Source organism: Anser anser, assembly GCF_964211835.1.
Source record: "Anser anser genome assembly, chromosome: 1".
In the NCBI taxonomy this organism is placed as follows: Eukaryota; Metazoa; Chordata; class Aves; order Anseriformes; family Anatidae; genus Anser; species Anser anser.
Genome location: NC_139720.1, coordinates 105,196,864 through 105,222,420, shown reverse-complemented (window position 1 = coordinate 105,222,420; position 25,557 = coordinate 105,196,864). Strand labels below are relative to the sequence as shown.

The 25,557-nt window shown below is 41.9% G+C and overlaps 1 protein-coding gene across 8 annotated transcripts in view; it reads right to left on the bottom strand.

Moving 5' to 3' along the window:
* Nucleotides 1-25,557, bottom strand: part of LOC310903237 (uncharacterized protein) — a 55,032-nt gene that overhangs the window by 12,024 nt on the left and 17,451 nt on the right. Inside the window, exons 5-13 of one of the 8 annotated variants that reach the window (XR_014587362.1) lie at nt 20,996-21,082; nt 20,241-20,271; nt 18,670-19,415; nt 17,947-18,055; nt 10,384-11,115; nt 8,219-8,380; nt 7,523-7,609; nt 5,470-5,559; nt 5,286-5,378 (exon numbers count right to left, since the gene is read on the bottom strand). Coding sequence is in view for 1 of the 8 variants with exons in the window: in XM_083846015.1 (XP_083702141.1) it covers nt 2,300-2,432; nt 2,753-2,871; nt 7,523-7,609; nt 8,433-8,447 (354 nt within the window). In the remaining 7 variants the exon portion in view is untranslated. The other 7 variants (XR_014587361.1, XR_014587363.1, XR_014587366.1 and 4 more) reach the window with 7 other exon arrangements.

Here is a 25,557-nt window from a genome sequence, read left to right as displayed (position 1 = left end):
AGAATTAACAAGAGTGATGAGGTGCTTTACAGCTTGGTAACTGTAAAACCAGTAGAACAATTAGGGGAAAAAGAAAGGGTTTTCACTTCTTACCTTAGAGTTACAAGGACAGTGCTAGTTATTGTAAATTGCATGACAAGCAAGCCAGAGGGGCAGGTCAGTGAGTTATATGGGGACTTTGCCTGCACAAGGTCCTGCAAAATCATTCAGCAGATTTACCAGGAGCGCCTAAAACTCAGTCAAAAGCATCCAGCCATACCAATTACATTGGTAGTCAAGAAAAGGTCTCTGAGCCGTCAGCCATAATATCATAGTAGATCCGAAACCCCCAGCGAATGGTGCATTGTGACAAACCAATTATTTGCCTTTCAGTGGGTGCTCGATGGCACATACACTCTTTCTGCCCTGAGAATAAACACATGCCTTTTTCTTTTCCTTTTCGGTTTCTCTACCCCCCGCTCTCTTCCCCCCCCCTCACCCCCCCCTTCCCCCTAATGGCTTTTGTGTTCACCAGTAAATGCACGGGATGCATTGTTGCTACACCTTTCTTCAAGGAGCTTGTACTGACCTCATGCTCTGGGCCATGTAAAGCCTTCTGGTCACTGAGAGCCAGGCTCTGCCCCTTTTTCATGCAGAGTAGCACCTCACTTTGGGCCAGATCATGGCCAGCATGCCAATGCAAGAAGTAAGGGGCCATTGCGTGTCCCGTGTCTTGCTTCTCACACACAGGAGAATAATAGCCTCTGCCGCCTATGCCCTTTCCTTAGCCCAAGTGGGAAGAAGGTGAACTCGATGGATCTCTCATTTCCTTTCCCAAGGCATCTGGCAGCAGGAAGCACGTGCTGTGCCAGCTACAGACCCGTCATGGTTTGCTCCCTTCCCAAAGCAGCAAGGAGACAGGTCTGTCCCAGCGGTAGCTCAACAGTGTGTGGCTCCTTTCCTGGGGCTGAAGCACCACGGTATGATCTAGCTCTCTATGAGCAGACCTGATAAAATCAATGGGACTAATCATGGGGAAAGGTATCATTCAGCATTAGCAAAGCTGGCAGCCTCTGGTCTGACATATGGAAAATGCTCTTCTAGCTGGTCGAAGCCTCTTCAACCCAGCACACTCTCACCCCCCCTCCCACTCCAGAATCTGCCATCCTTGTGCTTATAAAGTCACTTAAATATATTTTCTACTTTCTATTTCCTATTTTCCAATTCTTTCCTATTTCCTATTTGATATATTATATATTACACATTATACATTTTATAGTATATATTATACACATACACATTATATATTATAAAATGTATAATACATATTATATATTACATTATATATTATATAATATATTATGTATTATGTGTTACATAATTTATATGTTTTATATTATATAGTATGTTTTATATGTGCAAGATTCATCTCTCCTGTCTTCAGCTAAAATCTAAGTAATGCATCCAAAATGGGTTTTTAGCGACCTTCTATGGTCAATGCAATGAAACCACTCCTTCCAGAGGTAAATTTCTACTACCGACCTCAAAAGCCTATTATAGGTTGGGCTGACTCTGTAGGTGCATCATCCAGGAGGTGCATCATCCATGTTTTCCACTGCCCTACGGACTTCTCTCAACATTTATTTAAGAGCTGACTTCTTATTTTTTGGAGGATAAATATAGGAGAGAGACATTGTCATGCCATGTTCAGGGTCTTACTCAGACATTTGAGGCCAACAAAGTCAATGAGTAATGCATTAAGGGGATCAGAATCAGTCCCCTCTGCAGCTAGAGGCATGGCTTCTTAGGCTGTGCGGCAGGGAGGGTGGTGGGATCAGGTTGCTAATGTGGCATCCCACCAACAAGAAAAGCTGCCGTGACAGAGGGGAACTGAGCTACTCCAGGGCAGGGGTAATTGGGGCTGTCCTTACTCACGCTGGGTGGAACACTGATAGAACAAATTTCAGACAGAGGGTACTGCAATGGAGCTCAAGATGTACAAATGCAAATGGAACAAGAGGCATGTCTTCATTGGTCCACCCTTGAAGACTCCCCTAAGGACACTAAAGCGAACTTTACTAGAAAATCTACCAAAAATTCAAGGCCTGGGGGTGGGTTGGCAGGTCTGTTTTTTTTGTTATTATATACATAGCGCAAAAATGTGCTTGACTAATCTAAACCTTGTGCTGCGTTCTTATACTGCTAGAGCAATTGTAGCTGAGAAAAAAAAATGAATAAAAAAACACATCACCCAATATGGAAATACTTTTTTTCATGTTTGACATTTTTACATTTTTACTGACAGGGCAAAGCCTATGATTTAATCGGTCTTCATTTCCCATAACTGCTGAGAAGGGACTGGCCCCTCCTCCACATTTCTCAAAGGGCTGATGATTAGAAAGAAGGCCATGCAAAACTCAACAAAGTTAACTCCATCATGTAGCACTATTGAACTAGGAAAAAAAAAAAAAAAGAAAAAAAAAAGAAATACTTTCTCCCAAATATCTTGGTGTTTGTACTACAAAGTACACAAAGATTGTGAGATTTTTTTGGTTGGAATGGTGTCCTTTTGAAGAAACAAGGTATTTTTGCTATTCATTCAGGAAAAATGAGAAGCTCTTCTCCTTTTCTCTTTTTGAAGCACATTCTTTCCACATACATTTTTTCACTTACATTACTCTTTTTAAAAGCAATGCCACAGCCTCCTAGGAAGAATGAAGGAAAGAAGACCAGGAGGCCCCACTTCTGCTCTTCTCAAAGGTGATTGACCCACCTCAGCATGTCAGGTAAATTGCCTTCAGTATGGACCAAATGGAGACACAAAGCACCAGAATCCTGGTCCAGAAAAAGACAAGTGACAGTGCTTCCTCTAGAGAAGGTGCAGAGAAGCAGCTGCAAGTGAGAAAAATAAAATAATCAGGTTATCACAGAGACTATAGAAACTGGAAACTGAGTGCAGATTTTGTTGTCGCTGCTGATTAAGGTTTTTGGAACTTTGAAAGAATTAAAAAGTAGATCAGAAACTGATCTTCTCCATCCTGTAAGAGTACAGTTAACTTTTCCTTTCAGCCCTTCCCCATTCATGGTGGCACTATCCCCTTGTGCTGCTGTGATGTCTCACAGGAACAGGAAGGTACCACAGGTGACCAGAAGAGATCTCACCATGTGGAAATGTGGCATAAAAGTGCTGTGAGCATCTAGGGGCAGCCAGAGGTAAGATGCCTACTCTCTGTTCATGTGGAAACTCCTGATCAGGCACTGAACAGTAGTTTTAAGTGCTGTTAGCAGATAAGACCTTGCTTTCACTGTCTTATCTCTTCGCCACCTGACTAAGTTGGGCTTTTACCTGTGCAAGAGCTCTGGATATAATGGAGAGGCAAAAGGAGAGTTGTGAATCAGTATTGATTTAGGATTGGGACATCAAATCTTGAAGGAAGCTCTAGAAGTGGATGGGCAGGAAAAGAGAGATTGGTTGAGAGGTCTGGAAAGGAAAACTGGAACAGTGATTCACCGACAGTGTGTCTCACAAAGGATAGTACTTATTCTTCTTTCATTTCACAGATGAGGAAACTAGGTCACAAGGTCATTAAGTAACTTTTCCAAAGATATACAGGTAATTAGGAAGATAAATATCTTTGCATCTCCACTCAGACACATGAAGATTGGCGACTGCCGTGTGACCACCCTTCTTTTTGATACTGGCCTTTCATAATGAGATGAAGGAAACTTGAGATTTTTCTCTGAGCTCTCCTGCTGACTAGAAAGCAGCACAAGTCACTCGCTTCAGCCTTCTGGGGTCCTCTTACTTGTGGCTGTCAGGACAACCTGTGGTACACCAAGTGACTCACTAAAGCACTGTACAGTAATAGACCAAGTCAAGCCCCAGAGCATGCCCCATCAGAAGGAAAGCAGTGCGTGAGATTTTCTCATTTGGTGTTGACTGCTTACAGCTCAGAGGTTTCAGGTTTTGGTGCAACACCAGAATTCACCAAGGTAAAACAAAACAAAAAGAAACAAATCTGATAGTCTGTAATATTAAGGATCCTGAAGAAGAGAGCAAGAAAAAGAACTACCTACCTGCATGTGTATTCTCCTACCTTGCGCAGCTTTATATATATAAATGGGCCTGCCTCATGTGGCTTGTTCAGACAACTCCAGTGGGACTTATTTAGTGAAAAGGACAGCACAGGAAAAGATTTGTAAACTCTGGGAGAAACACAAATTCCTGTTTAAGGCATCCTTGAAATCTTTCAATAGCTTTCCAGTAACTTGTCCTACTCATTGCAGGTTTCTAAAAATGCACTAACAAGGGGACAATAGCTTAGCAGCAAGCAGACTAATTTAAAAAATCATTTATTATTATTATTATCATCAACATTATCATCATCATCATCATAATCATCATCATCATCATTGTTACCATTATCATCACATTTTTATTCCACCAGATCTACCAATAGGGAAGGAAGGGTAATTCCTCTTCATAAATTATCAACTGCTGCTGTAAATACAATACTGCCTCATAGAAACATCCACACATTTACTCTACTTTTGTTATTATGTGTTAAATGCATTATGATCCACCACGCACCTCTCCAATTTCAAATTTATTTTGTGACTTCTGCTATTCTACAAACATCAAAAATAAAGCATTAGAAATATGCATGGATTTTGATAATAATATTCCATACCCCCATTTGGGAAGGAGGAGAATAATTGGGTATCATTAGATATTAGGAGCTTGCTCACAAGGCTGTGGTATAAAGTGGGTAAGTGCCTTGTTAGACTGCAAGCAGATTAAAATTTCTTGTGATTCAAACTGAAAGTAAAAGGCACTGATGCACTCATTGCTTGCAACTGAAATGCACATCAAAGGGAGTTAACATTATTAAGCAAAACTGAAACTATTGCAAATGAAACACCTATTCTGCTCATCCTCTGGTTAGACATTCTCATTTCTTCCCTTCACCTACATATGTGCAGGGCTTCCCCTCTGCTGCCATCAAACTTTCAGAATAAAAATTATTACCTTTAAACCAATTTCATTACGGTAAAAGTTAGTAGCACTAAATATGAGACCCTGGGAAAACTGTTCTGAGAAAAACATTGGTACCGTAAGATTTTGGTCTTACGGTAAAGCACTGGACAAAGACTTCTGAAACAAGTGCAGCTTCTGGGTCCTTGGCAGGCTTTCTGTGTCTGATCAAGTCATTTAGTGCACCTGTGCTTCAATTCCCAAACATCAAGAGCGGGTGACACCACAGTGTTCCTACACTCAGTTTGATGGGACTGTCTCAAGTACATACTTTGCAGGTTGTCTGAGACTTCTGTTCTGCTTGGTCTCTAGTCTTCATGGCCATGTTGCCCCTTCATCTTGTTCACTGCCGAGGAAGGCTCACCTGGAGATGGAAAATGTCGCAGCCCTTAACAAACTACTGCACATCCACAGTGTAGTTGTTCTCTGCCTGCACGCTCCCTGGAACGATTTACCATGAGTGCAGAATGAATTTACAGCAGAAGTACCATGACTTGCCCTTGTGATCCTGGGGCCTACACAGCAAAGACTGGAGATTCCCAAGGCTAGAATGAAATCACATGGAGGAAGAAAGTTTGAGAATTAGGGCACACAGTGGGGTGGAGGGTGGGGGGAGAGTAGGTGGGGTGTGTGGATTTTGTCTTTTGCCTTGTGTAATTTTACATTAAATCATCAGCCTAATCTTCAGAGTAAAATAAAGGAATAGTCCTGGGAGCTGAGATGCGTAGAATAACCTTTGTATTCACACAGTTTGTGACAGCCAAGCAGGTAGAACATTAGGTCAAACTAAGGAGTCTTGAACTTTTGAAGACAATGCTGACCCTGCTCCTTTGTAGAGTGTTTTGAGATGAGATCTATGTGATCATTTCACCCTGCCTGCCTTCCTGAACTTACCCCTCTTCCAATCCTTCTGCTGAGCTGCCTAGCATCCATTTGTGTTTGTGCCTCACCCAGGCCAGGAAGATATATTTTGCTAAAGATCCACCCCCAGTCCTCTTCCCTTCAAACAGTGAGAACAATACAAAGGAGCGATAACACAGCATGGAACTGCAGCCTTCAAGTTTAAGACTACATGAGGAAGAATAAATCTACATTCACACTAGATTCACAAGAAAACAGCCTGAGAAGTCTGTATCAATTGATACTATGAATAAAGGAGGAATAAAAAGAAATACAATTAAGCTATCTGGTTGGGGAAGAAATAAAAATTTCATACAGAAAGGCACAGAGTATGGACAATGGCTTTCTGCTATTACTTGTCAAAAAGGTTGAGAGGCTAATATTAGTGGTAGGGGAATTTCCCCACCAGTGGGAAAACCGCAGCAAAATTTCACAAGGAGAGGATGTGTGAGAAACAAGTTCTGATCTTCACCACCACCTCATCACACCTTAAATCCCTCTCTTGGAGGAAAATCTCACGTCATGCAATGCTTTAGCATCATGAGGTCATGTGCAACAGGCAGGAAGAGCTACACACCAATTCTGGGCAGTCCCAGCCCTACATGTGCCTGTGTGCCACCAAGAGCCTGCTCCATACTCTCTCATAGCCCTGCAGACCTGTCCCATCTCTAGTCAGGGGACTTCATGCTAACCTTTGGTCTCATGTGCTTTGTAATGCCTGGCATCCCAGTGTTTTTGTCCGTGAATGAGCGATATGGGAACAATATTCAAGACATTCAAAGAAAGAAATCAGATTCATTGAGCCTTTTAGAAAGGGATAGCTAATGATAAATGTGGTATTGCTTTGATTTCAGGGGCACCAACACAACCCCCTCGGACAGAGCAGCTGTACTAGGCTACTCAGGCCAGAGTAGCCCTGGCACCAAGCTGCGGGTCAGGATGGGGCTCCCTCTCTATCCATGGCACTGGTGGCATCGGTTCTATAATCCCCGGGGAAGAGGTGGCTGTGGGTGTCAGGGATGGAATGGCAAAACGGGTGCACGCTGTTACATCAAGGCTCTGTGTGTCCGGAAGCAAACCCAACAGGAAGGATATGCTCTTGCAGGATACGTTTGTCATATTACTTGAGGTTTTAAAGACTAAATTAGGTGAAAGGCATCTCCTTCACTCAGATACTCCTCCGTGAGCGGGGACCTCACGCTACCTCAGAACAGTGGTGCAAGCACAGAACTGTCTCAGCGCAGCTACAGAAACGCCACTGATGACAGATGCAATGTAAGTGAGCACAGAGCAAAGCCCTTTCAGCTCATTAAAGTGTAAACCTTGGAGCCTGAAAGAGGGGAGGTTGGAATCAGCCCTATGGAAAACTCCCATGGAATTTAATAGAAAAAAATATTACAGATTTTGAAAGTTTACTGGGAATATTCCTTCCTCTGAAAAGGTTTTGGGGTTTTTGCACTGGTTTCCTTGAAATCTCTCCACACATATTTCTGTGGACCCTCCTGGTTTCATACCTATTACATTTCACTAGAGTTTTCCATGCAGACATGCAAACTGAAACCACAGAAAATATTTTCATGCACCCTCCACCCTCCAGAGCAAACCCACCACGCTCTCCCCGACTCCAGCGAGGTGTGACGTGGCAGCTTCCTCAGAGGTGCCAGCCAGCTGCAGCAGGCAGAGAGGTAGCAGAGCCTGGGTGGAGGAGAATAAAGCCAGCTTTTAGTTTAAAAGCCTGCATTTGCTGCCTTTTTCCTTCTTTATTTTGCAGACTAGTGCTAAACCAATAGACTTGCAAGTCTGGGGAAGTTTATAAGCTGCTCTCAGCAGAGATCAGTGACTATCCTTAACATGAGGTGTCCATGAGTGAGCAAATCTGGTTCTGTTGAAAGTGAGCGCACCTCCTATTGAGATCAGAGAGAGCTGCTCCCAATTACACTAATGCTGAATACGGCCCCATTACTGACTTTTTCTATTGTTGGACATTGTTAAAAAAAGACACTGGAAAAATGTGCATTCTATCAAGTGTTGTGAAACTGTGTGGGCTGGAGAAGGCTCGGTTTTTAATAAAGGAAACATTCATTGCATCTCATTTCAAGGACTTCTGTTAGATAGAAAGGAGGCGGCAAGCAGGAAGTTGAAGCCTTTCTCCTGCTAGTTCTCCTTTTGCTATCAAACAATAACAGTTTTAATACAAAAAAAAAAAAAAAAAAAGGAGGCCAAGAGTAGGAAATCCCGTTTCTTTTTTCTTCATTCTAGAGACTGCATGCAGATATCCAGGGAGGCCAGGGAAAGTTTCCTTACCTGTGCAAAGGTCAGAGCCTGGCATCACAGGCTGTGTGGGAGTGCTGGGTGCTCAGCTGGATCTGTGGTGATCCCAGCTGTGTCCCATGCACAGGAAAAGGTGACGGACTAGCCTTTCCAAGTACTCTCAGATCAACTTTTGAAAGGTTCCTATGGAATTTGCTAAAAAAAAAAAAAAAAAGAAGAAGAATTTTAAAGGCAGATTTAAACCAACCTGAAAACTTTGCATACGGTCCTTCAGCCATGTCCAGGTATACCTACAGTCTTCAGTCCTATTATATTGTCAAAGTCATTTTCCACCAGGATGGCATAGGCTGCCGGAGTTTTAGGTATAGTTCATTCTTCCTAACTTGCCTCTACTTTGCTTTCCTCCTTACTGTTTTCAACTGCTAGTACATCCCCGCCTGATTTGTCATAATTTCATGTTGACATACTGTAGTAAGACAATTGCAGCTGCTCTCTCTGAAGAATGCAAACAGGGATCTGTCATCTTTCCCTCCCCTTCTCCCTTCCTCCCCCTCCCCCTCATAGCAGGGATGGATTTCACCGGGACCAACCAGACTGCTACCGAGCAGTCCCTGTGGTTTGACTGTACAGAGGGATGGCAGATGATCCCTTGTCAGTCAGATCTTTGTTTGGAAATTGCAGTTTATGCTCAGGCTAAATGCTCGCCCATCCAGTGTGTATATGTTTATGCAGTCAGCTCTGGGATGCAAACGGCATTCCTCTTATCATACAGAGAGAGGATGTGAGCTCATTCATAAGGAATCCCAGCTCTGGGGTGCCCCACTCACTTAATCCAAGCATCCCCTGCATGCCCCTTCTTCTGAGAGGGTGGAAGAAAAGCAAAGCACAGTGCTATTGGCTTTTAATAAGTGGGATAATATATTTCAGAGAGGAGCTCAGACAGGAGAGGAAATGAACTTGGCTAGACAGTCACTTACAATAAAAAAAGGGGGAAAGAACTTTGCAAAACTCATTCCATTATTTCATGTAAATATACTTGGCTGGGTTAAGACAGGCTGATATAATCATAAGATGTTGAATAAGACTAAAGGCCATTTCTCCCCTTTAGACAGATTTAGCAACGCAGCAACGTTTATTAGTCTGCTTGATAAAGAAACAAACAGATTATTGGCTTGGCAATTGCTAACTATGAAAATAAGTAAAGCTTTAAATGCTGTACTGAGCCTCTGATCCTGCTCCCCAGGAAAAAAAAAAAAAAGCCCCAGGACTGGCACAGCACCCAAGCTGGCTCCCTGGGGCTCCAACCAGGCAGAGGGCTCAGCTTGTGTGGTACACTTTGCAGGTCTGGGCTTAAAACAGAAGCGATGAGCAACTCATGTTGTAAGCATGTGACTCAGTGTGCACACAAGTATGAGTGTAATTGAGACAGGAAGGTTTTCTGCCAGGGCTTCGTCTGGAAAGCATAACCCCCAAGTGGTGAAGTAATTCATAAATGAGATTTAGGTGGGAGAACAACAAGGGAGAACAGGGAGAGATCTGTTGCCATTGGAGGCAGTGTTCCTATTAAAACAGAGGACATTAGAAAGCTGAGAATGGTTCAGAAAGAAATCTGCAGTGGTCCTCAAAACACGCAATGAGATCAGAGCTGGCTATCACCATAGGCAGAGCAGGAAGTTACCAGCTAAGAGAGCAGCGAACCACAGGAAGCACCAGCTCTGCTCAGCTTGTGCCAAGCTGGCTGCTGCCACTGCTGCTGCAGGAGATGGCAGGGCACGGCTGCGAGTGTGTTGGGACATACATCTCTCCTGCCTTTTTGGCCCAGCTTCAGCCCTTTTCTCTAGTCCTCCCTTTCCCTGGACAAAAAGGTCCACCTCTGACCCCCCTGCTCCATGACGAGAAAGCTCATCTCCACATGCAGCAACACGGTGCCTTGAACTCACCCTTGCAAAATAGTTGTTTGACTTCAGCCTGTTTACTCTACCTGGATGATGTGTCCAGGCAGAGATTTCTAAGTGTCTGCATGGAAGGACCACACAGCTCTCACCTAACAAGACCTCAGATGGTGTCATATTTGAAAGCAGATATATTTAGGCTCGGGGTGAATTACCCACTCTAATGAGAGTTATCCACCAGAACAATGCACACAGGCATGAGGTGGATGCAATATAACGTGGTGTTTTTGAATCATGGTGACTTACTTTCCCTCCTCCAGGCATAGTCAAATTCAGCCTCTGGGTGTGAGGACTTGACACAGGAACTGCTGGACAAGGCATCTTTTTCACTATGATCAAGGAGCTCAGACAAGATAATTTCAAAAGTCTTTGGCAACTATAGTGCCAGAGAGTCTCAGAGCAGACCCAGTGGAGTTAGGACACTGTCTCAAAGACCTGGGAATGTAGAGAAACAGAAGCTGCAGAGGGTAGAAGAAACAAAGTGGTGTAATCTGCAGATGACTGGAAGACGGGGACGGTCAGAGCTGAAGGAGGCTGATAGTATCTCAAAGCGGATACCAGCACCACTCAGTTTTGCAGTGCTGAAATGAGGAAAGAGAAGATAATGGGTGAACCTGCACCCAGAACCGTGTGCACCCTGTATCCATGGTATCTGGTGCACTTTGCAAAGGGGTTAGTAAAAGGTTTCTTCCCAAACCCTGCCCCATTCCACCACTCCCAGCCACCAGTCCGCAGGCAGTCCACTGGGGCAGATCCACCGATCTTCATCTCCTGCACTCTTACCAAAGGTGCTGTGAAGGAGCACAGGCACAGGGTTATGCTGTCACCTTCACAGGTTTGCTCAAGATCACACAAGAAGCCTGTGTGAATTCAAAGTACAGACACAATCTTCTGAGCCAGTATCTAACCCATGGGGAATTATTTTTTCCATTGGGATTTTTTCATAAAACGCATGCCTGAAAAGTTCCCTTCTTCCTCCTGCACAAGACAATGAGAAGTCTAATTACTGTCAGCAGAAACAGGACCATCTGTGTATAGCACTGAGTTAAAACATTAGAAATAGAGATAGCTACACGTTACAGTGAAGGTAATTTAGCCAACACATGGGATTTATCATGACTTCACAATACTTACTCTTCTGCTAAAATGTCGAGCTCCTGAATATACATGGTGACACAAGAAACTCATTGGTATTTTTTTAAGTGAATCTTCAGCTCTTGTTGATGAGAAAGCTCAAAAACATAACAAGAGATGAATGAAAACTGAAAAATGTGAACATAACTTGAACTACTTTCTAAATCTCATTTTTCAGCCACTCCTGTAAATACTTGTAGTCTGAACTTTTGGCTCTGGCAATATTTCTTATGCTTATGCTTTAAAGTGTTGGGTGCAGATTATAGTCTTTCAGAATTAATGGGAATTTACTATCACAAAAATGCAAACACCTTTTCTAAGACTTGCAATTTTGTAAGTGGTTTATCATTTTCAAAAATTATTTTTAAAACATTTTCTTTTAAATCTCATGATGAGATTAAGCTGGCCCCATTCTTGACTAACATCTTCTACCACATAACAACTGATAAAAATGATTTTAAATGAATCTGAAGGAAATATATAAGTTGAACATGAAGATTATTTCAAAAATGTTAATCATATATATTCAATTTCCAAGTAATTCAGCTAGCAATTTTGGATACTATTTTCAGAACCTAATCTTGAATTAATCAAAAGGAGCTCCATTGTCAGAAAAAATTCAGTTTCAGCTATGAACATGCAGCATACAGAAAATCTAGTCCCTCTGAGGTATCACATTATGAACAGCTGGAAGCAAGACACAGAAGTTCGCTAGTCCATTTAAAAACTCTTGCCCATAATGAATTGCTATACTTATACTGTGTAAAGGGCAGAGGGTTGAATACATTCATGCCATATTGCTTTTTTAATGTACATAGTTTCTTCAAATTCAAGCCAGACTTGCCTCTAGCAGGACACCACACATCTGGGAACACCTTTGACAAATTTGTAATTCCAGCTCTCAGCCAGAAAATGCACGTGGTAGTAGATACATTTTCCTGAAAGCATCTCTGACAATATTTGGGAAGTACTCATGGGACAAGTATGGTGAGCATGATGGACAATCACCGGAAGGTGGAAATAGCTCTCTCCCCACAGCAGAGTTCAAAAGTGGATGGTAAGGTACAGGGCTGTACAATGACCCTGGTGATAAAACAAATCCTGAATATCTGCCTACTGTGCAAGCATGGTGGGATGGGACTGGATGTTCATTTCTTCAATCACTTCCCAGCCCTCGGAGTACCTGCATTTGGTCACCATGGCATTTCTTTTCTCATAGTACATGCTGAGAATAGATAGCTGAGAAGAAATACTTCCCCCTTAAATAAATAAATTAATAAAATTGACAAAGTAACTTTGGATTTTCTTGTTTTCATCAAAAAAAAAAGACTCAAACATTAAAACATTATACTCTTCACTCTGGGGAGAAAATCCCATAAGCTTTCTAGAAACAGTTTTTGCATCCAAACTTCTGCAGAAGTAACAAGCTGCTCTATCAAATACATTTTAGTAGATGATTTTCAACTGTATGCTCAATTAGCACACGTGCTTGTACACAAAATAGTCCATATTTCTTTCCATTTCTACCCAGTTGTCTTGCAAAAGACTAGAAGGCTAGTATCAGCTCCTTTGAATGCGAAACAAAGGGCATTGCATCCATTTTACAGATGTGCAGAGAGATTAATCAGATTTACTCAAGGACACACAAGAAGTCTGCACAACAGCTGGGAAGAAAACCCCAAGCCCTAGTCATGTGCTTTAGCCACAGAATTATCCTTACTCTTGGAAAAGCAGAGGGGTGCTTTTGTGGAAAACAATGAGTTGTAAAGCCTGAGGAAAATAAACTCTCCCAGGCTTTTTCTTAAGCAGGGCTGAAGAAAGAATTTGTCATAGAGAGGTTTCTTGTAGGGATGTTTAAATGCAGATTTTGGTCCTATTTGCAATCTGGTTTGCTTTAGTAAATAAATATGTACATGTGTTTAGGTGGGCTTGAATAAACCTCCATCAGTGAAAGACTCCTTCACAAAACCACTGGTGCAGAGAAGAGCCCAGCTTCTCTCTGCTCGCATGCAACTCCACGCCCATGCCACCCCACTGACGTCATAAATGCTAAATTCTTTCATAGTTGTTTGAAACAAGACCTCCATTATAAGCCCAATTTTGACTCTCCCTCTAGACAAAAAATAATCAGCCTGAACTTTCACAGTCATGATATTATCCCAGGGTAGAATGTTCTTTTAGGAAATCTGAGGCTGACCGAACAAAGTTTTCAAGAGATTTGGGGTAAGGGAAGCGGGGGAGGAGGGGAGTGACAAGGAAGCATACAAAATTGAGTAGTTTTTATATTTTCCTAGCTTATAGTTTAGGAAAACACTTTTGGGCAGGAATAACAAGGAGGAATAAGGCAGGTTTTCTTTTCCACGTGGAATCATGAGTTGCATACACTGCAGCAATAGCTGTAAGCTCTAACTGACCAAGTAACCCCAGAGCAGCCTACTCCAGGAGTGGTGACACAGGGTGGAAAACAGCCTTGCAGGAGCTAGAACAACCTGCACCAACTTAGAGCCGCTGACTAATTCAGCTGACGAGGGACCTCAGGGCATCCTGAGCCCAACTCCTTGCTCACAGCAGGACTAATTCTAAAGCTAGTTGAAATCTCAAAGGGCTTTGTCCAGTCAGTCCTGAGGCTTCACTGTCACACTGCATGGAAATGATGAGGTGTGACTGCAGCACGGCCTGATGGAATTAGAAGCAGCTAGCTACAGTGACAGTGGAGTGAATATAAGGACTTTGTGGACTTTGCCATGGGCTGTCAACTTAAAAGCTGCCCTTAGCACGCTGGGATAGCCCACATTGTTGTTCGTGTGCTTGCTACTGTATTGACTCAACATACCTCAAGCTAGCCTGCTCTGGCTGCAGCTGTGGCTTCAGACACAGGGCACACAGTCATGCAGAGAGACACAATGGAGAGCAGAAAGGCAGATGCCAGTTCAATGCCCCATCCTTATAGTCTGGAAGGGGATCTAGAAGGACAGTTCTTCCTAGAGTTGGCATAGAAAGCACCTTCTTCTGCTTCTGCCCTGCCTAGAGCAGTCCCTCCCTATTTCCTTCCCAGGTCTCTCCACAGCTACTTCCAGTTTCCCAGCTTCAGTGATACACCAAACGGGTCAGATTCTAGCACACTTACTGACACAAATAGTCTCCCTGATCCAGCAAATCTCCCACTGCTTTAAGGGAGACCGTTTTAGCAGGAACACCAGACTAAGCTCTGTTAACACTGGCTTCCTTTTTTTTTTTTCCTTTTTTTCTTTTTTTTTTTTTTTCCCTTTTTCTTTTTTCATAGAAAACACCACTGGCATTTTCAGCAATGAAAACCAGCTTTGCACATGTGTAGTATCTGAAGCGTCTCCCCAAAGAGTTTTCTAGGTGGCAGGCTTTCCACCTTGCTCAACTCCATCATGGTCCAATGCAGAACTCAGTGTTACTGCAGAGAGATTTTTCTCTACACTTGCAGAGAAAGAGCATATAAAGAGACATCAGGGCAGCACAACTGAAGCAGGCAACTGCATAGCTCTGGAGCTGGCTGTTGTGCACCAGAGAAATAAACTGTGGTTTCTGAAGACAAGGTGACACATGCCAACAGCTCAGTGGTGTCACAGTTATCTACAGTGTACTGCGTGAAACTGCCTCTCATCTAGCCCAGGGAGGGTCTTGGGCACCAGAGGTGGTTGAGTTGTTCAGTTTCTCCTCCCAGCTACAGGGTGGACAGAAAAAAGAGGCACAGTCAAGATGTTCATGGGTGACAGTTAAGCCTTCCTAATAGAATTGCTTTCTGGAATCATTGAAACAGGGGATAGCTGAAATAATAGCTCCCAGCAGGGGAGCTGCCTGGTCCTGGATCTTAAGAATGGAAAGAGTCTTTTTGTGACCTTATTTTTCCTACATAATACAGGCTGTAGGCTCTGACTGTAGGTGAGGACTAGGGCTTTGATATCTCACAGCATTCTCTCCTTTTCTCAAATAGTTCAAGTAAAAGGTATTGACATGAGTTTTTGCATGGAAATCATAACCTAAATATGTCTGGTATGCAGTAGAGATAATCAGAGTAATACCGAAGCAACGTATGACAAATTTTGTCTTTCGTGAATCTTTGTCTAACTCCCCAGCACTTTCGCTGTCTAATCTGTCCTCCACAAGAGTCCTGCCTAATCTCTGTGTTGCTTCACAGTGCCTTCTTTTAAAAAACAGAACTTGTCAGGGGAATATTTCTCTATTTCCTTCAAAAATAAGATACCCACACACCTTAAGAAATACAGCATCCAGAAATGGAGAAGCAGCAGTGTGGAGTCTAAGCCTAGTGGCAGACCAAAGACCTGATATGCTGCGGCAAATGACGACAGAAATCAGAGCTTCCTTCTGCTGAAAACAGGGAATTTACAGATCCACAGCAGAGCATGTATCGTTTTCTTCTACCTCCAGAACATCCACTGGCAATAGGCTTTTAAAAACACAATGTTATTCTGTGTAGAAAATCTATTTTACCATTTTGTTATAGCTTTCTGACACACGTCAGTCATAAGGTTTTTCTCTGTCTGAGGCCTATCTTGTTAGAGCCCCAATAAGTAAGGAAACTTGGCTTTCCAAACAATAGGTTATCTAAAGCTTTGTAGTCTTTGCAAGCTTTGTCAAAGTTTTCTATAAAACTTTGTTTTTAATAATCAGAAACATTATTAACATGACCTTAAGGACTTATCAGCACTTCTACAGAACAAATCCATACACTTTGTGCAGGTCTTCAACATCCATGAGTAGTAGTGAGGCATCACCAGCCCTTCTGTAAGAGTTTGGTGCCAGGCACCACTGTCATATATTTTCTCACTCTCATATATATGCATGTGTGTGAGAAAACCCCACCTTCATATATGGTATGTCTTTCTAGAGACATTTTCACATGAGAGAGGGAGGCTGAGGTAATCTTATTATCACCAAAACATTGTAAAAACAGCAGAGCATTGGAGAACTTTAATCCTTTTCTAAATTATGGACTGAGAACATTACAATCGTGCTGAGCACAAAGGCAGAGCTGTAACTTGACAGGCTTGTATAATTTATAGCCTCCATAGTAAAAGAGGTGTTTTTATTAAATGACTGCTTGAATTTCTACAGCCATTTCAGACTTTGATGATACTGGGGAGGCTTGCATTCTGCTGCCATCATTCAAATCCTTCCCTTTCACCACATGAATATGGCTGAGAGTCCAGCCCAAAAACTTTATACAGTTATTTATCTATTACTGCTCATCAGTTCAGAGCTGAGGCTATTTATGCATGTACTTCATTTCACACACCTCAAATAGATTTTCTTTCTTATTTTATAAAGCTGAGTTTTCATTATTGAATAAACATAAAACATTAACTAAACAATACACAAGATCCACTTATGAACAGGAAAATGCCCCTTGCAAAGAAAGCCTGTGTTTTATGTTCATTTATCCACATTTCAGTTTAAACTAGGGTAACATATGACAAATAAAGAAATGAAACTCTTTTGCTGACCAAATATTCATTTGACATAGATGTCTAACAATATTTTTCCCTTCTGCACTGTATAGAGAAGAAGAGTATTTGTACAATGAAAGTGGTAAAAAAATATACTTTTATCAGCATCCACTACAGAATATTTTTGTGCTGATAAAATAAGACCAGGCAAATAGGGTGGGTGACTTCAATCTCAACATTACATTGCATACTCTAGAAGGATGTTTACACTGCTGGAATGAAAACAATTCATAACCAAGCTTTTAACTTAAAATAAGTAATATAAATATTTATCAGACTGGTGTTTTAGGGCCTATATTACTAAACTATTTCTGTATTATATTGGGAGTGACAGCTATTGTTAAAATTGAAATGCTTTTATAGCAGAAAATTAACTGAAATCCATTTAGCCTGCATGGAATTTTGCATTAGTGAATATACATCTTAGAAAACTCAGGTCAGAAGTTTTAGACAGATAGACCTTATCCTGGGAATGTTTTTGTCTTAGCTCGACCTCTTCTGTGGATCCCACTGATATTTAAAAGAGAATCTGCATCCCTCCCTCTTTCAAGGCAGATCCTCGGGGATGAATTTGGGATATCGTTCCACAGTACATAAGCAGCTGATGAGCTTTAAGCCTGTGAATGCTACCACTGACTCCAGATGATGACTCCACAGACACTGTTATCCTTAACTCTGCCTCATTTGATGTGCAAACTTTTGTTAGGTTGCTTTTTTCCCCTCTGACTTTTCTACGGCTGGTGCAGAAATGCTGGTTTGAAAACAGGTGTTTGAGGAAGAGACATTAAAGGGAAAAAAAGGAAACATTTTGTCAGAAGGGACAGAGATAAGAATGAAGAGCAACGATGTGAAACAGTGGCAGGAGGGACAAAATGTGCTCCTTGTGCATGACAGAAGAGAAGAGAATGTCAACTCTGCTATTATTTCCCTGACTTTACATGTCTAAATGGGGTATACTGCATGCTGTCATCAGCCTGATTACCTCTAGTGAGGCTTTAGGCAGCAATTTCCATGACTTTTTCACCATTTAAGAATAAGAACTGCATGTAGATGGATGTGGATAGAAGAACCTTGCACTGAGGAATACACCCCCAAGCAACTCCACATCAGCCCTTCTTTAACAGCAGGGCCACAAGCCCTAACAAAAAAACCACTGCTGTTGTAATCCAGGACTTACCAGTTACAGGGGAGTGTACCAATGCTCGTCCCAGTCAGCAAGATCTGTGTGCACTCAGACCCATCAATAACATGAAGGTGGTGTTGCTTAGTTACATCATGGATAATAGCTGGAAATGGAAGGAAATCTAATTTCAGTTTTAAATAAGCTGTTAAATCAGGAAAACTTAGCATCCAGGACTCTAGTCATTTATTTATTTATTTTTATAGACTATATGCATATATGAATAAATATATTTATATATATATGGATAAGCAGTGAGTTTTAAAACAAAAAGGATTGAATTTCACACAGCATCTAATTTCAAAGACTTTCTATGAGAGTATTAACAGAAGAAAAAAATCTAAAAAATAAAAAATAAAATCCAAACTGCAAAACAAATGTCAGAGGGCATTAAAACTAAACTTACATGAAATTTCACACCAATTGGCCACCAGTATTAACACAGGAATTTAGGCTCCATTTTAAGACCATTTCATGACACTGCTCTAGCTTTGGAGTCATTTCAAGGTACCGCTTTCATGTGCTTGAACAGGGGGAATTGCATTTGCCCACAGAAAGTCACACTCCTGATTGCTTTTCCATGTGGCATCTCAGATACTGTGTCTGGTATCTAAGGGTGTTCCAAATTTCAGCAGACTTTTAGGACTCTTTCTATATTTGAGTCCTCTGATATTTAATAGAAGTTGAAGCTTTTTGGTTCATTTACTGTGATTGCCTCACCTGAGTGTTTCATGGTGGCTAATGAAGTATGAAGTCTTACATGGGTGTTTCCATAGGAGGTAACTTTTACAGAAGGCATTGTGTTGCAGGCTTCTTTAACATCTTCTTTGTGCAAAGTTTATACTAATAGTTTCCCTCAACAGGAGGAAAAAAAGGGGGGTAGGGGGACAGTTCATGCCAAGAAAAGTGGCACAGCATGAGTCCTCAGAGTAGCACAAGGACAGCATGTCTATACGACGTGCCTGAGTTTATAGGACAGCACAGCTTTTGGACATTTCATGTGGTGCTGCTCTGCAGCATGGGGATGTACAAGTTCCATTGGGCCCAAGGATACTTTTTGAAATATCTTTGCTATAGGACTCGGCAGGTGGTCAACATGTAAAAGGCAGCATTTGTGGGTTTTTATTTTCCCACTCCATGGTCTCTTTTTTTTTTTTTTTTTTTTTTGTGGAAGTTTCTGAGCAGACATCACTGTATAAGTTCCTGGGGATCTGCTTCATTCAACCTTTTGCTTGTTTTACACTTTTTCACATATCCTTCTTTCCTTCTGGCTTGCACTGTCAGAATTGTCTTCTGTCACAGGTCTGGCAAATGTTCCCATTGGAGTTTCCTCGTCTGGCCTCACACAGTTTTGCTTTCTCAAGAACATCCTGTTGCAAAGGACCTGCATTTCAGTCATTATGTATTGGATTAAGAATAGATTTCTCCAGAAATGATTTATCTCCTAATAGTTACAGTAGGAAATCCTGGAAAGGAAAAACGTTGTGAAGGGTTTCTTATTCCCCAGAAACATTACAGATAATTTTTAAAATCAGTTTTTAAATTCTTCAAAATACATTTTTCAGATGGAGGCCTGAAGGAAGCCTGAGCTCTGCCACTGGACTCTTTCAGAAGTCTGGTTAGGCATTCAAAGACATCTATGAACAGAGCATTAATTATCCATATGATTTTGGGAAGGGGAGGGGTCAGCACATCTTGTTTTCTCGTGATTCAACTTTCTATATGCAAAATATGAATTATAATCTTACTCTCCCATATTTGGTCTTTTTAGTCCACTTAACCTGTAAATTACTCAGGATGAGAACTTTTCTCTCTGCTCAATGGACTTATGAAACTAACAGGAACTACTAACTGTGAAAAAATGGTTCTATAATTCTGTAAAAAAAATATTAATGGCATTTTTATTTTGTTCTATATTTTTCTTTATGTTGTCTAGTTTTTAGCCCTCCCAAAGAAACAAATATTTCTGTCCTAAATACTTCATTGCTGAAAAGTAGTGAGTAGAGGAGAGGGGGATTGCTTCTCCATGGTAAAAACAAAAACAAACAAAAAATAAATAAAAAACAACCACACCTGTTCATAAAAATTTTTGTAATATTTTACAGAGAAAGTGTTTTAAACCAAAATGTTTCAAGAGGCCTCAGAATTTATTTCAGGCCAGCAAAATGAAATAACAGTGGCAACCAAGTCTTTTCTCAGTTTCCGACTCAAACGTGCAGGACAGAAGGTAGACAGATAAAGTCCTTATGACAGAATCAAATTGAGAAAAGTGCAATACTTAGACAGCTCACCTGATTAGCAGGAAGATGAATTCTCCATGCCCTCGGTATAAAGAATAAGTGAGAAATAAATCAATTCAAGCCAGAAACAAGAAGAGTGTGAAGACAGATGATAGCATTTCTGCAAACTGTTTGGGTTCTCACTTGTTCCAGTCTCACCTCATCGTGCTCAGTGTTGCAAGTCTCACCTCATCAAGCTCAAATCAATTGACCATCCCTCATAAGACAGATCTGAGAAGTATTAGAAGCGAACACCCAGAAAGCTCTGTAATCTCCAACACAGGAGACTACCAAAAGCCACCACAGAACTGAGCCCATTCCCTTGAGTGAACTCATTCCCTTGAGTGAAGACAGTAGCTTGGTGTCTCTAATCTAATCGAGGTTAACAGTGACCAAAAATCATTACTTGACAGCTGACTGCAAAATCAGGTCTATCAAGGTCAGTGCAACACATTATTGAGGAGTTAAATAATATAGCTCTCTACAAAAGGAATCCAATTCCAGCCACCCCTTGAGGGCAGATATGTAATATTTGAGTACCTAGTTGACCACAGCAAAACCCATTTTACCCCATAGTCCTTTCTGGACAAGACTTTTTTTTATGGATTTTACTGTTAGAGGTGGATTCAGGCACAGTATTTGGAGGGAAAAGATCCAGAATCATTACAACCACAGTCTGAGACTGTTCAGATCTCAGACTACTGCACAGTTTACCTCTTAATCACAGACTTTTACTAAGTTTCCTGACTAAGAACTACAACTATTACCATAGTGTCTTTTATCATGTTTCCTGAGTCAGTGCGTAGCGGTTCATACAGTTCCTCTGGTTTGGGATTGCTGGTCTTGGAGGAAACCTGACAATGGTAAAAAGCACAATTTAAAACAAAGTTGAAAGAACTGACACTTGCTGGTCTACCCTGGCCTATGAGATCCTTGCACAATTACTATCCTTTCACTTCCCTGCATCCCCACTATTTAAATGTGGTAGAAATAGAGAACATTCATGCAAAATATTTCCAATCAGATTTGGTATCTCAGGCTGCCGCAACACATTTCATGATCTATAGCTCTGATACTACCACTCCCTCCAAACCTGTCTGCTTTTATATCATAAATGAGGAGAGACACAAGTACTCCCAATCCCTGTAGTACCAGGGCACCACACACATCTGAGAGAGGTTTCAGCATCATAATACCACCCCCTTTACAGACAATGGAGACATACCCTGAAGTCCCAGGGTCTGTAGCTAACTAAGGATGGAACAACAGCTGTCCACAACCTGGCTGAGGGCTAAGTAAGCCAATCAAGGTGTTCCCAAGACCCATGACCATGATAGGCAAATACATTTGTTGTTCTTGTTGCTCTACAGGTCTAGGTGATCACTGTGGCTGCACATGGAAACAGCTGCCTGGGACTCTGCTGCTGTCTTGCCCCCCGAGATGACTTTTTTGTTTACTCAGTAAAAAAACAGCATTTTAAAATCAGTCATGAACCTCCCCACCAAGTCACCAACTGACCATGCAAAACCTGGGAGCTGTAATCATAAAAGTGATGTTGTCAAGGCAGGGTGGCAAATGTTGAGTTTTTAATGACACCAACTGCATGCAAAGAGCCATGGAAACCCTCCCGGGTTATCCACATGCCAACCATGACAGCAAGTGCCTGTTGTCCTTCAGCAGATGGGCAGTCCAGCAACCCCTCTGCTGTGGCTCTGAACCTGGCCCTGGAAGTAATTTTCTGGATGTAAAGTACCAGACAGGCTTTGGTCTGTTTGTATTTTAACACTGTTGTGGTGGCAGTTTGCTGCCTCCAGGAACCGCAGCGCTATAGACAATTAATCCAGTCTTCAGCTTTGAGAGAGAGAGGCGGCCGTACACAAGCAGACCCAAGTGCTGCAGGCCTGCTTTGTGTTACCTCCTTGTCAAGTCTTGAATTGCCTGCATTAACCCTGGGATATACAAATGACCAGTTGGTCAAACATTTCAGGATTTTCTGCAGAAGAAGGGGCTGTTTGCCCTGTGCCAACCCAAGCAATGATGCAGAACACAAGGAAAGCTCCTGTAAGCCTGGAGCCAGGTAGGGGCCCAGGCAGGAGAAGTCCTCCAACATGCTACCTCCCCAGCCCCACTGCCACTTAGCTGCTTTCAGCCTGTGGCTGGCTGCTGGTGGCAGGGACGACACCTGGCCAGCAAGGATGGTACCTGACTACCCTGAGATATTATAGCCCTCTGGTCCTCTCTGCCACAAGACTGGGGCCACTGCAGATAACCTCTTTGACTGAGGCCATACTGAGGTTGTTAAAGGTTGTAATTTCACAGCCCACAGAGACTTTTTATTAAAAAAAAAAAAAAAAAAAGTTCCTATGTTACTCTACCTCAGGAAAACTGGCAGAAAAGTCTCACCTTAGAGGCAGAGGAAGCCCTTAATCACATCCAACCTGCCTGCCAAGAGCTGCTGTGCTTCAGAAACTTGCCGACTTAAGGATTTCTCTGTGCTTTTATCCCTGTTGTACTACTACAGCGGTGTTATTATTTGCATTACAGTGGTGCTAAGAGACCTCAGCTGAGGCATAAGTCTCATAGCACTAGACACAACACACTCGCACTGTTCCCGACTGCCCCTTCTCAAACACATCATCATCTAAATGGACACAGCAGACAAAAACAGGCAGAATAAAACACCAGTGAATCCATTTTATATGTGGAAAACTGATTTCCATTTGTGTCAAGGCCACTCTACATCACTGATAGCATCACAGTAAATAAGGCTCATCCCTACTTTCAGGACAGTTTACTGGAGTAAGCAGAGTATAAATAATAATCATATCCAGAGAAACTGAATAATTTCTCTCAGGTCACACTAGAACTGTGTTGCAGAGCCAGGACTTCAAGCATTCAGGATGTGTTTCTGAAAGCAATATGTTGTTAAGTACAGATGCACCATGCAAAGGGATATGAATATATAAAAATATATAAACACTCCTCTTTCTTTTGATTATCACTGTCTATAACAGGAATACCCCAGATCAGATTGTAGCCATATTTTCTTGGGATAGCCTACAAACACCAGGAAGCAATGTTTTAATTTCTTCTTTGCATAAATCTTTCTGCTGAGAATGAATTGGTTTCTGCACTGGTACAAAATGTCATTGAATATTTTGTTTTTATTAAAAAGAGTATTTATATTGTATTTGTGGAACATGATTTATTGACACAACAAACAACTCCCACCTTGGCTCTGCTGAGGCAATTCATACATCACTTCATTAACAAAAGCAGTAAGCGAGATCGGAATCTATGCTAAATCATCAAATGTGCAACAAGGGCCAAATTTTACCTTGTTTTACAGTTTAGTGTTTTATAGGCTTGATACACCAATCACATTTCTGTGAAGATGTCCTAGATTTATGTCGATGTGAAAGTTAAGAAGATAAGTTCAGGATTCAGAGGGGAAGCACATATTTTGGAGGGCAGGAGAGGGGAGGGCAGGGTTTATACTTTGTACTTCTTCAGATTAAAGAACAAGCTGAGCCAAGGCAATCCTCTTGCCAAGTTTGATCTTTACTCCTAACACCTTTTCTGAATGAAGGATCAATAATGCACCAAAGTGTGGTCTTCATTGTAAAGGAAGTGAAGACCACACTTTCAAGCCCAGCTGATCATTCCACATAGAAACCTGCATTTTTGTGCAGGAAAATTAACAAAACACTGGAGTGAAGACTGAATGGCCAAAATACTTTGCTCCTTCTGCTACATGTGGGGTCCAGCCTTTAATTACATTCTACTTCTTGATCACTACAATAGAATGTAAAATTCCCTGTCCCCATTGAACTCAAATAGATTTGTCACCTTTCAACTGAGCTGCAATTTCAAAGATTTTCTTTCCTACTAGTAAGTAGTGATTCCTACTAGTGATTCACTCCTGAAAGATGCAGTATTATTTTGTAGGTATGGTATTTTTCACACTGTGCCAGTACCGATTTCATGACCACTTGTGACAGAGATGAGGCAGTCTTCCTGCCCTCCTCCAGACCTGTGTGCCATGAGCTCTGGAGCTCAACTGACCTCCTGCTGAACTAACCTGGGGTGGGGCGAGGGAGGTGGTGGGAAACTAGTGCAGCTGAAACAGCTGAACAGGTTCTTTCTGGGTAAGGTCCCTACACTGGCTTGGTGCCTGACCAGGGAAACTCCACAACTGGCACAAGAGAGTCGGCGGGGTGATGCAAGGGGGAGAAGGAGTGCCCTGTTGGGTAGCAGCTGGCTGTTTGATCAGCTCAAAGCATACCACACTCTCAGGTACGTTAGCTTAGCCTTTTTTCAGTGGGGACAGTGATTTTTAATATTCTTCCAGCTGTGGATTTCCCAGAGGAGTGGTGAACCTCATCCACAAATGCAAACCAATGCCGAGCAAGCATTAGCCTGCACTGGCTCCCTGGAATTAAATCTACCAGTGCCCCAGGTGGACATTGGTAGAGCAAAATGGCAGACAGTATCTATCATATGCCTTCAGACCAATGCCTGTCTCTTCTTCAGCATGAGAAGGTTGCCAGTGGGCAGAAAGCAAGCACACCCACATCCTGTGCCACCTCCTAACAACCCTATAAAAGACTGGATATGCACCGCAGCGTAACATAGCCCTTGGATAGTGCTCCAGGCACCCTACTTAACTCGGGCAACTCTTCGTATTTCATTCAATATCGTTCAAATTTGGTGAGGGAATTTAGGAGCACAGTTTCAGACTTCAATTTCCTCATCATCGATTGTACCAGATGATCTTCGAGATCTTTTCCAACCCTTATTATTCTATCTCTGGGCACAAAGCCTTATCTCAGCACACTTGTGTTTGCTATTGGAGAAACAACCAGACAGCAAGATCATCAACAAACCCAAGACTCTCTGAAGTCTTTGAAATGCATTCAGCCAGGTGGAATTAGGTCATGTGGGAAACATCTTAGGCACATTAAGTCTGTATCTAGTCTAACTGTGCTGCACAGATACTTCAATTTACTAAAAACCAGCAAAAGTATAGAGAAAGTCTAGTATAAATTTTGCAAATTTGCTCACAGAAATCTGTGAGCATCCGTGATTTTTTAAACTGATTAAAGAGACAACTCCAAGAGAACAGGGAGAAGTACAGCTCCATTTATAGCACTGCTAGAGTCTCTCTCCATGGAAAAGGTCTCATATATGTATTATTTGACTGAAGGTCCATCGGTGGCATGGCACATGAAAGGCCAATGTATGCTACATTTTGTACCAGAGTCTACAGAGTAATGAAACAGTGTATCAGCCTAGATATATTTGTGAGTGGGCTTGGAAAACAAAACAG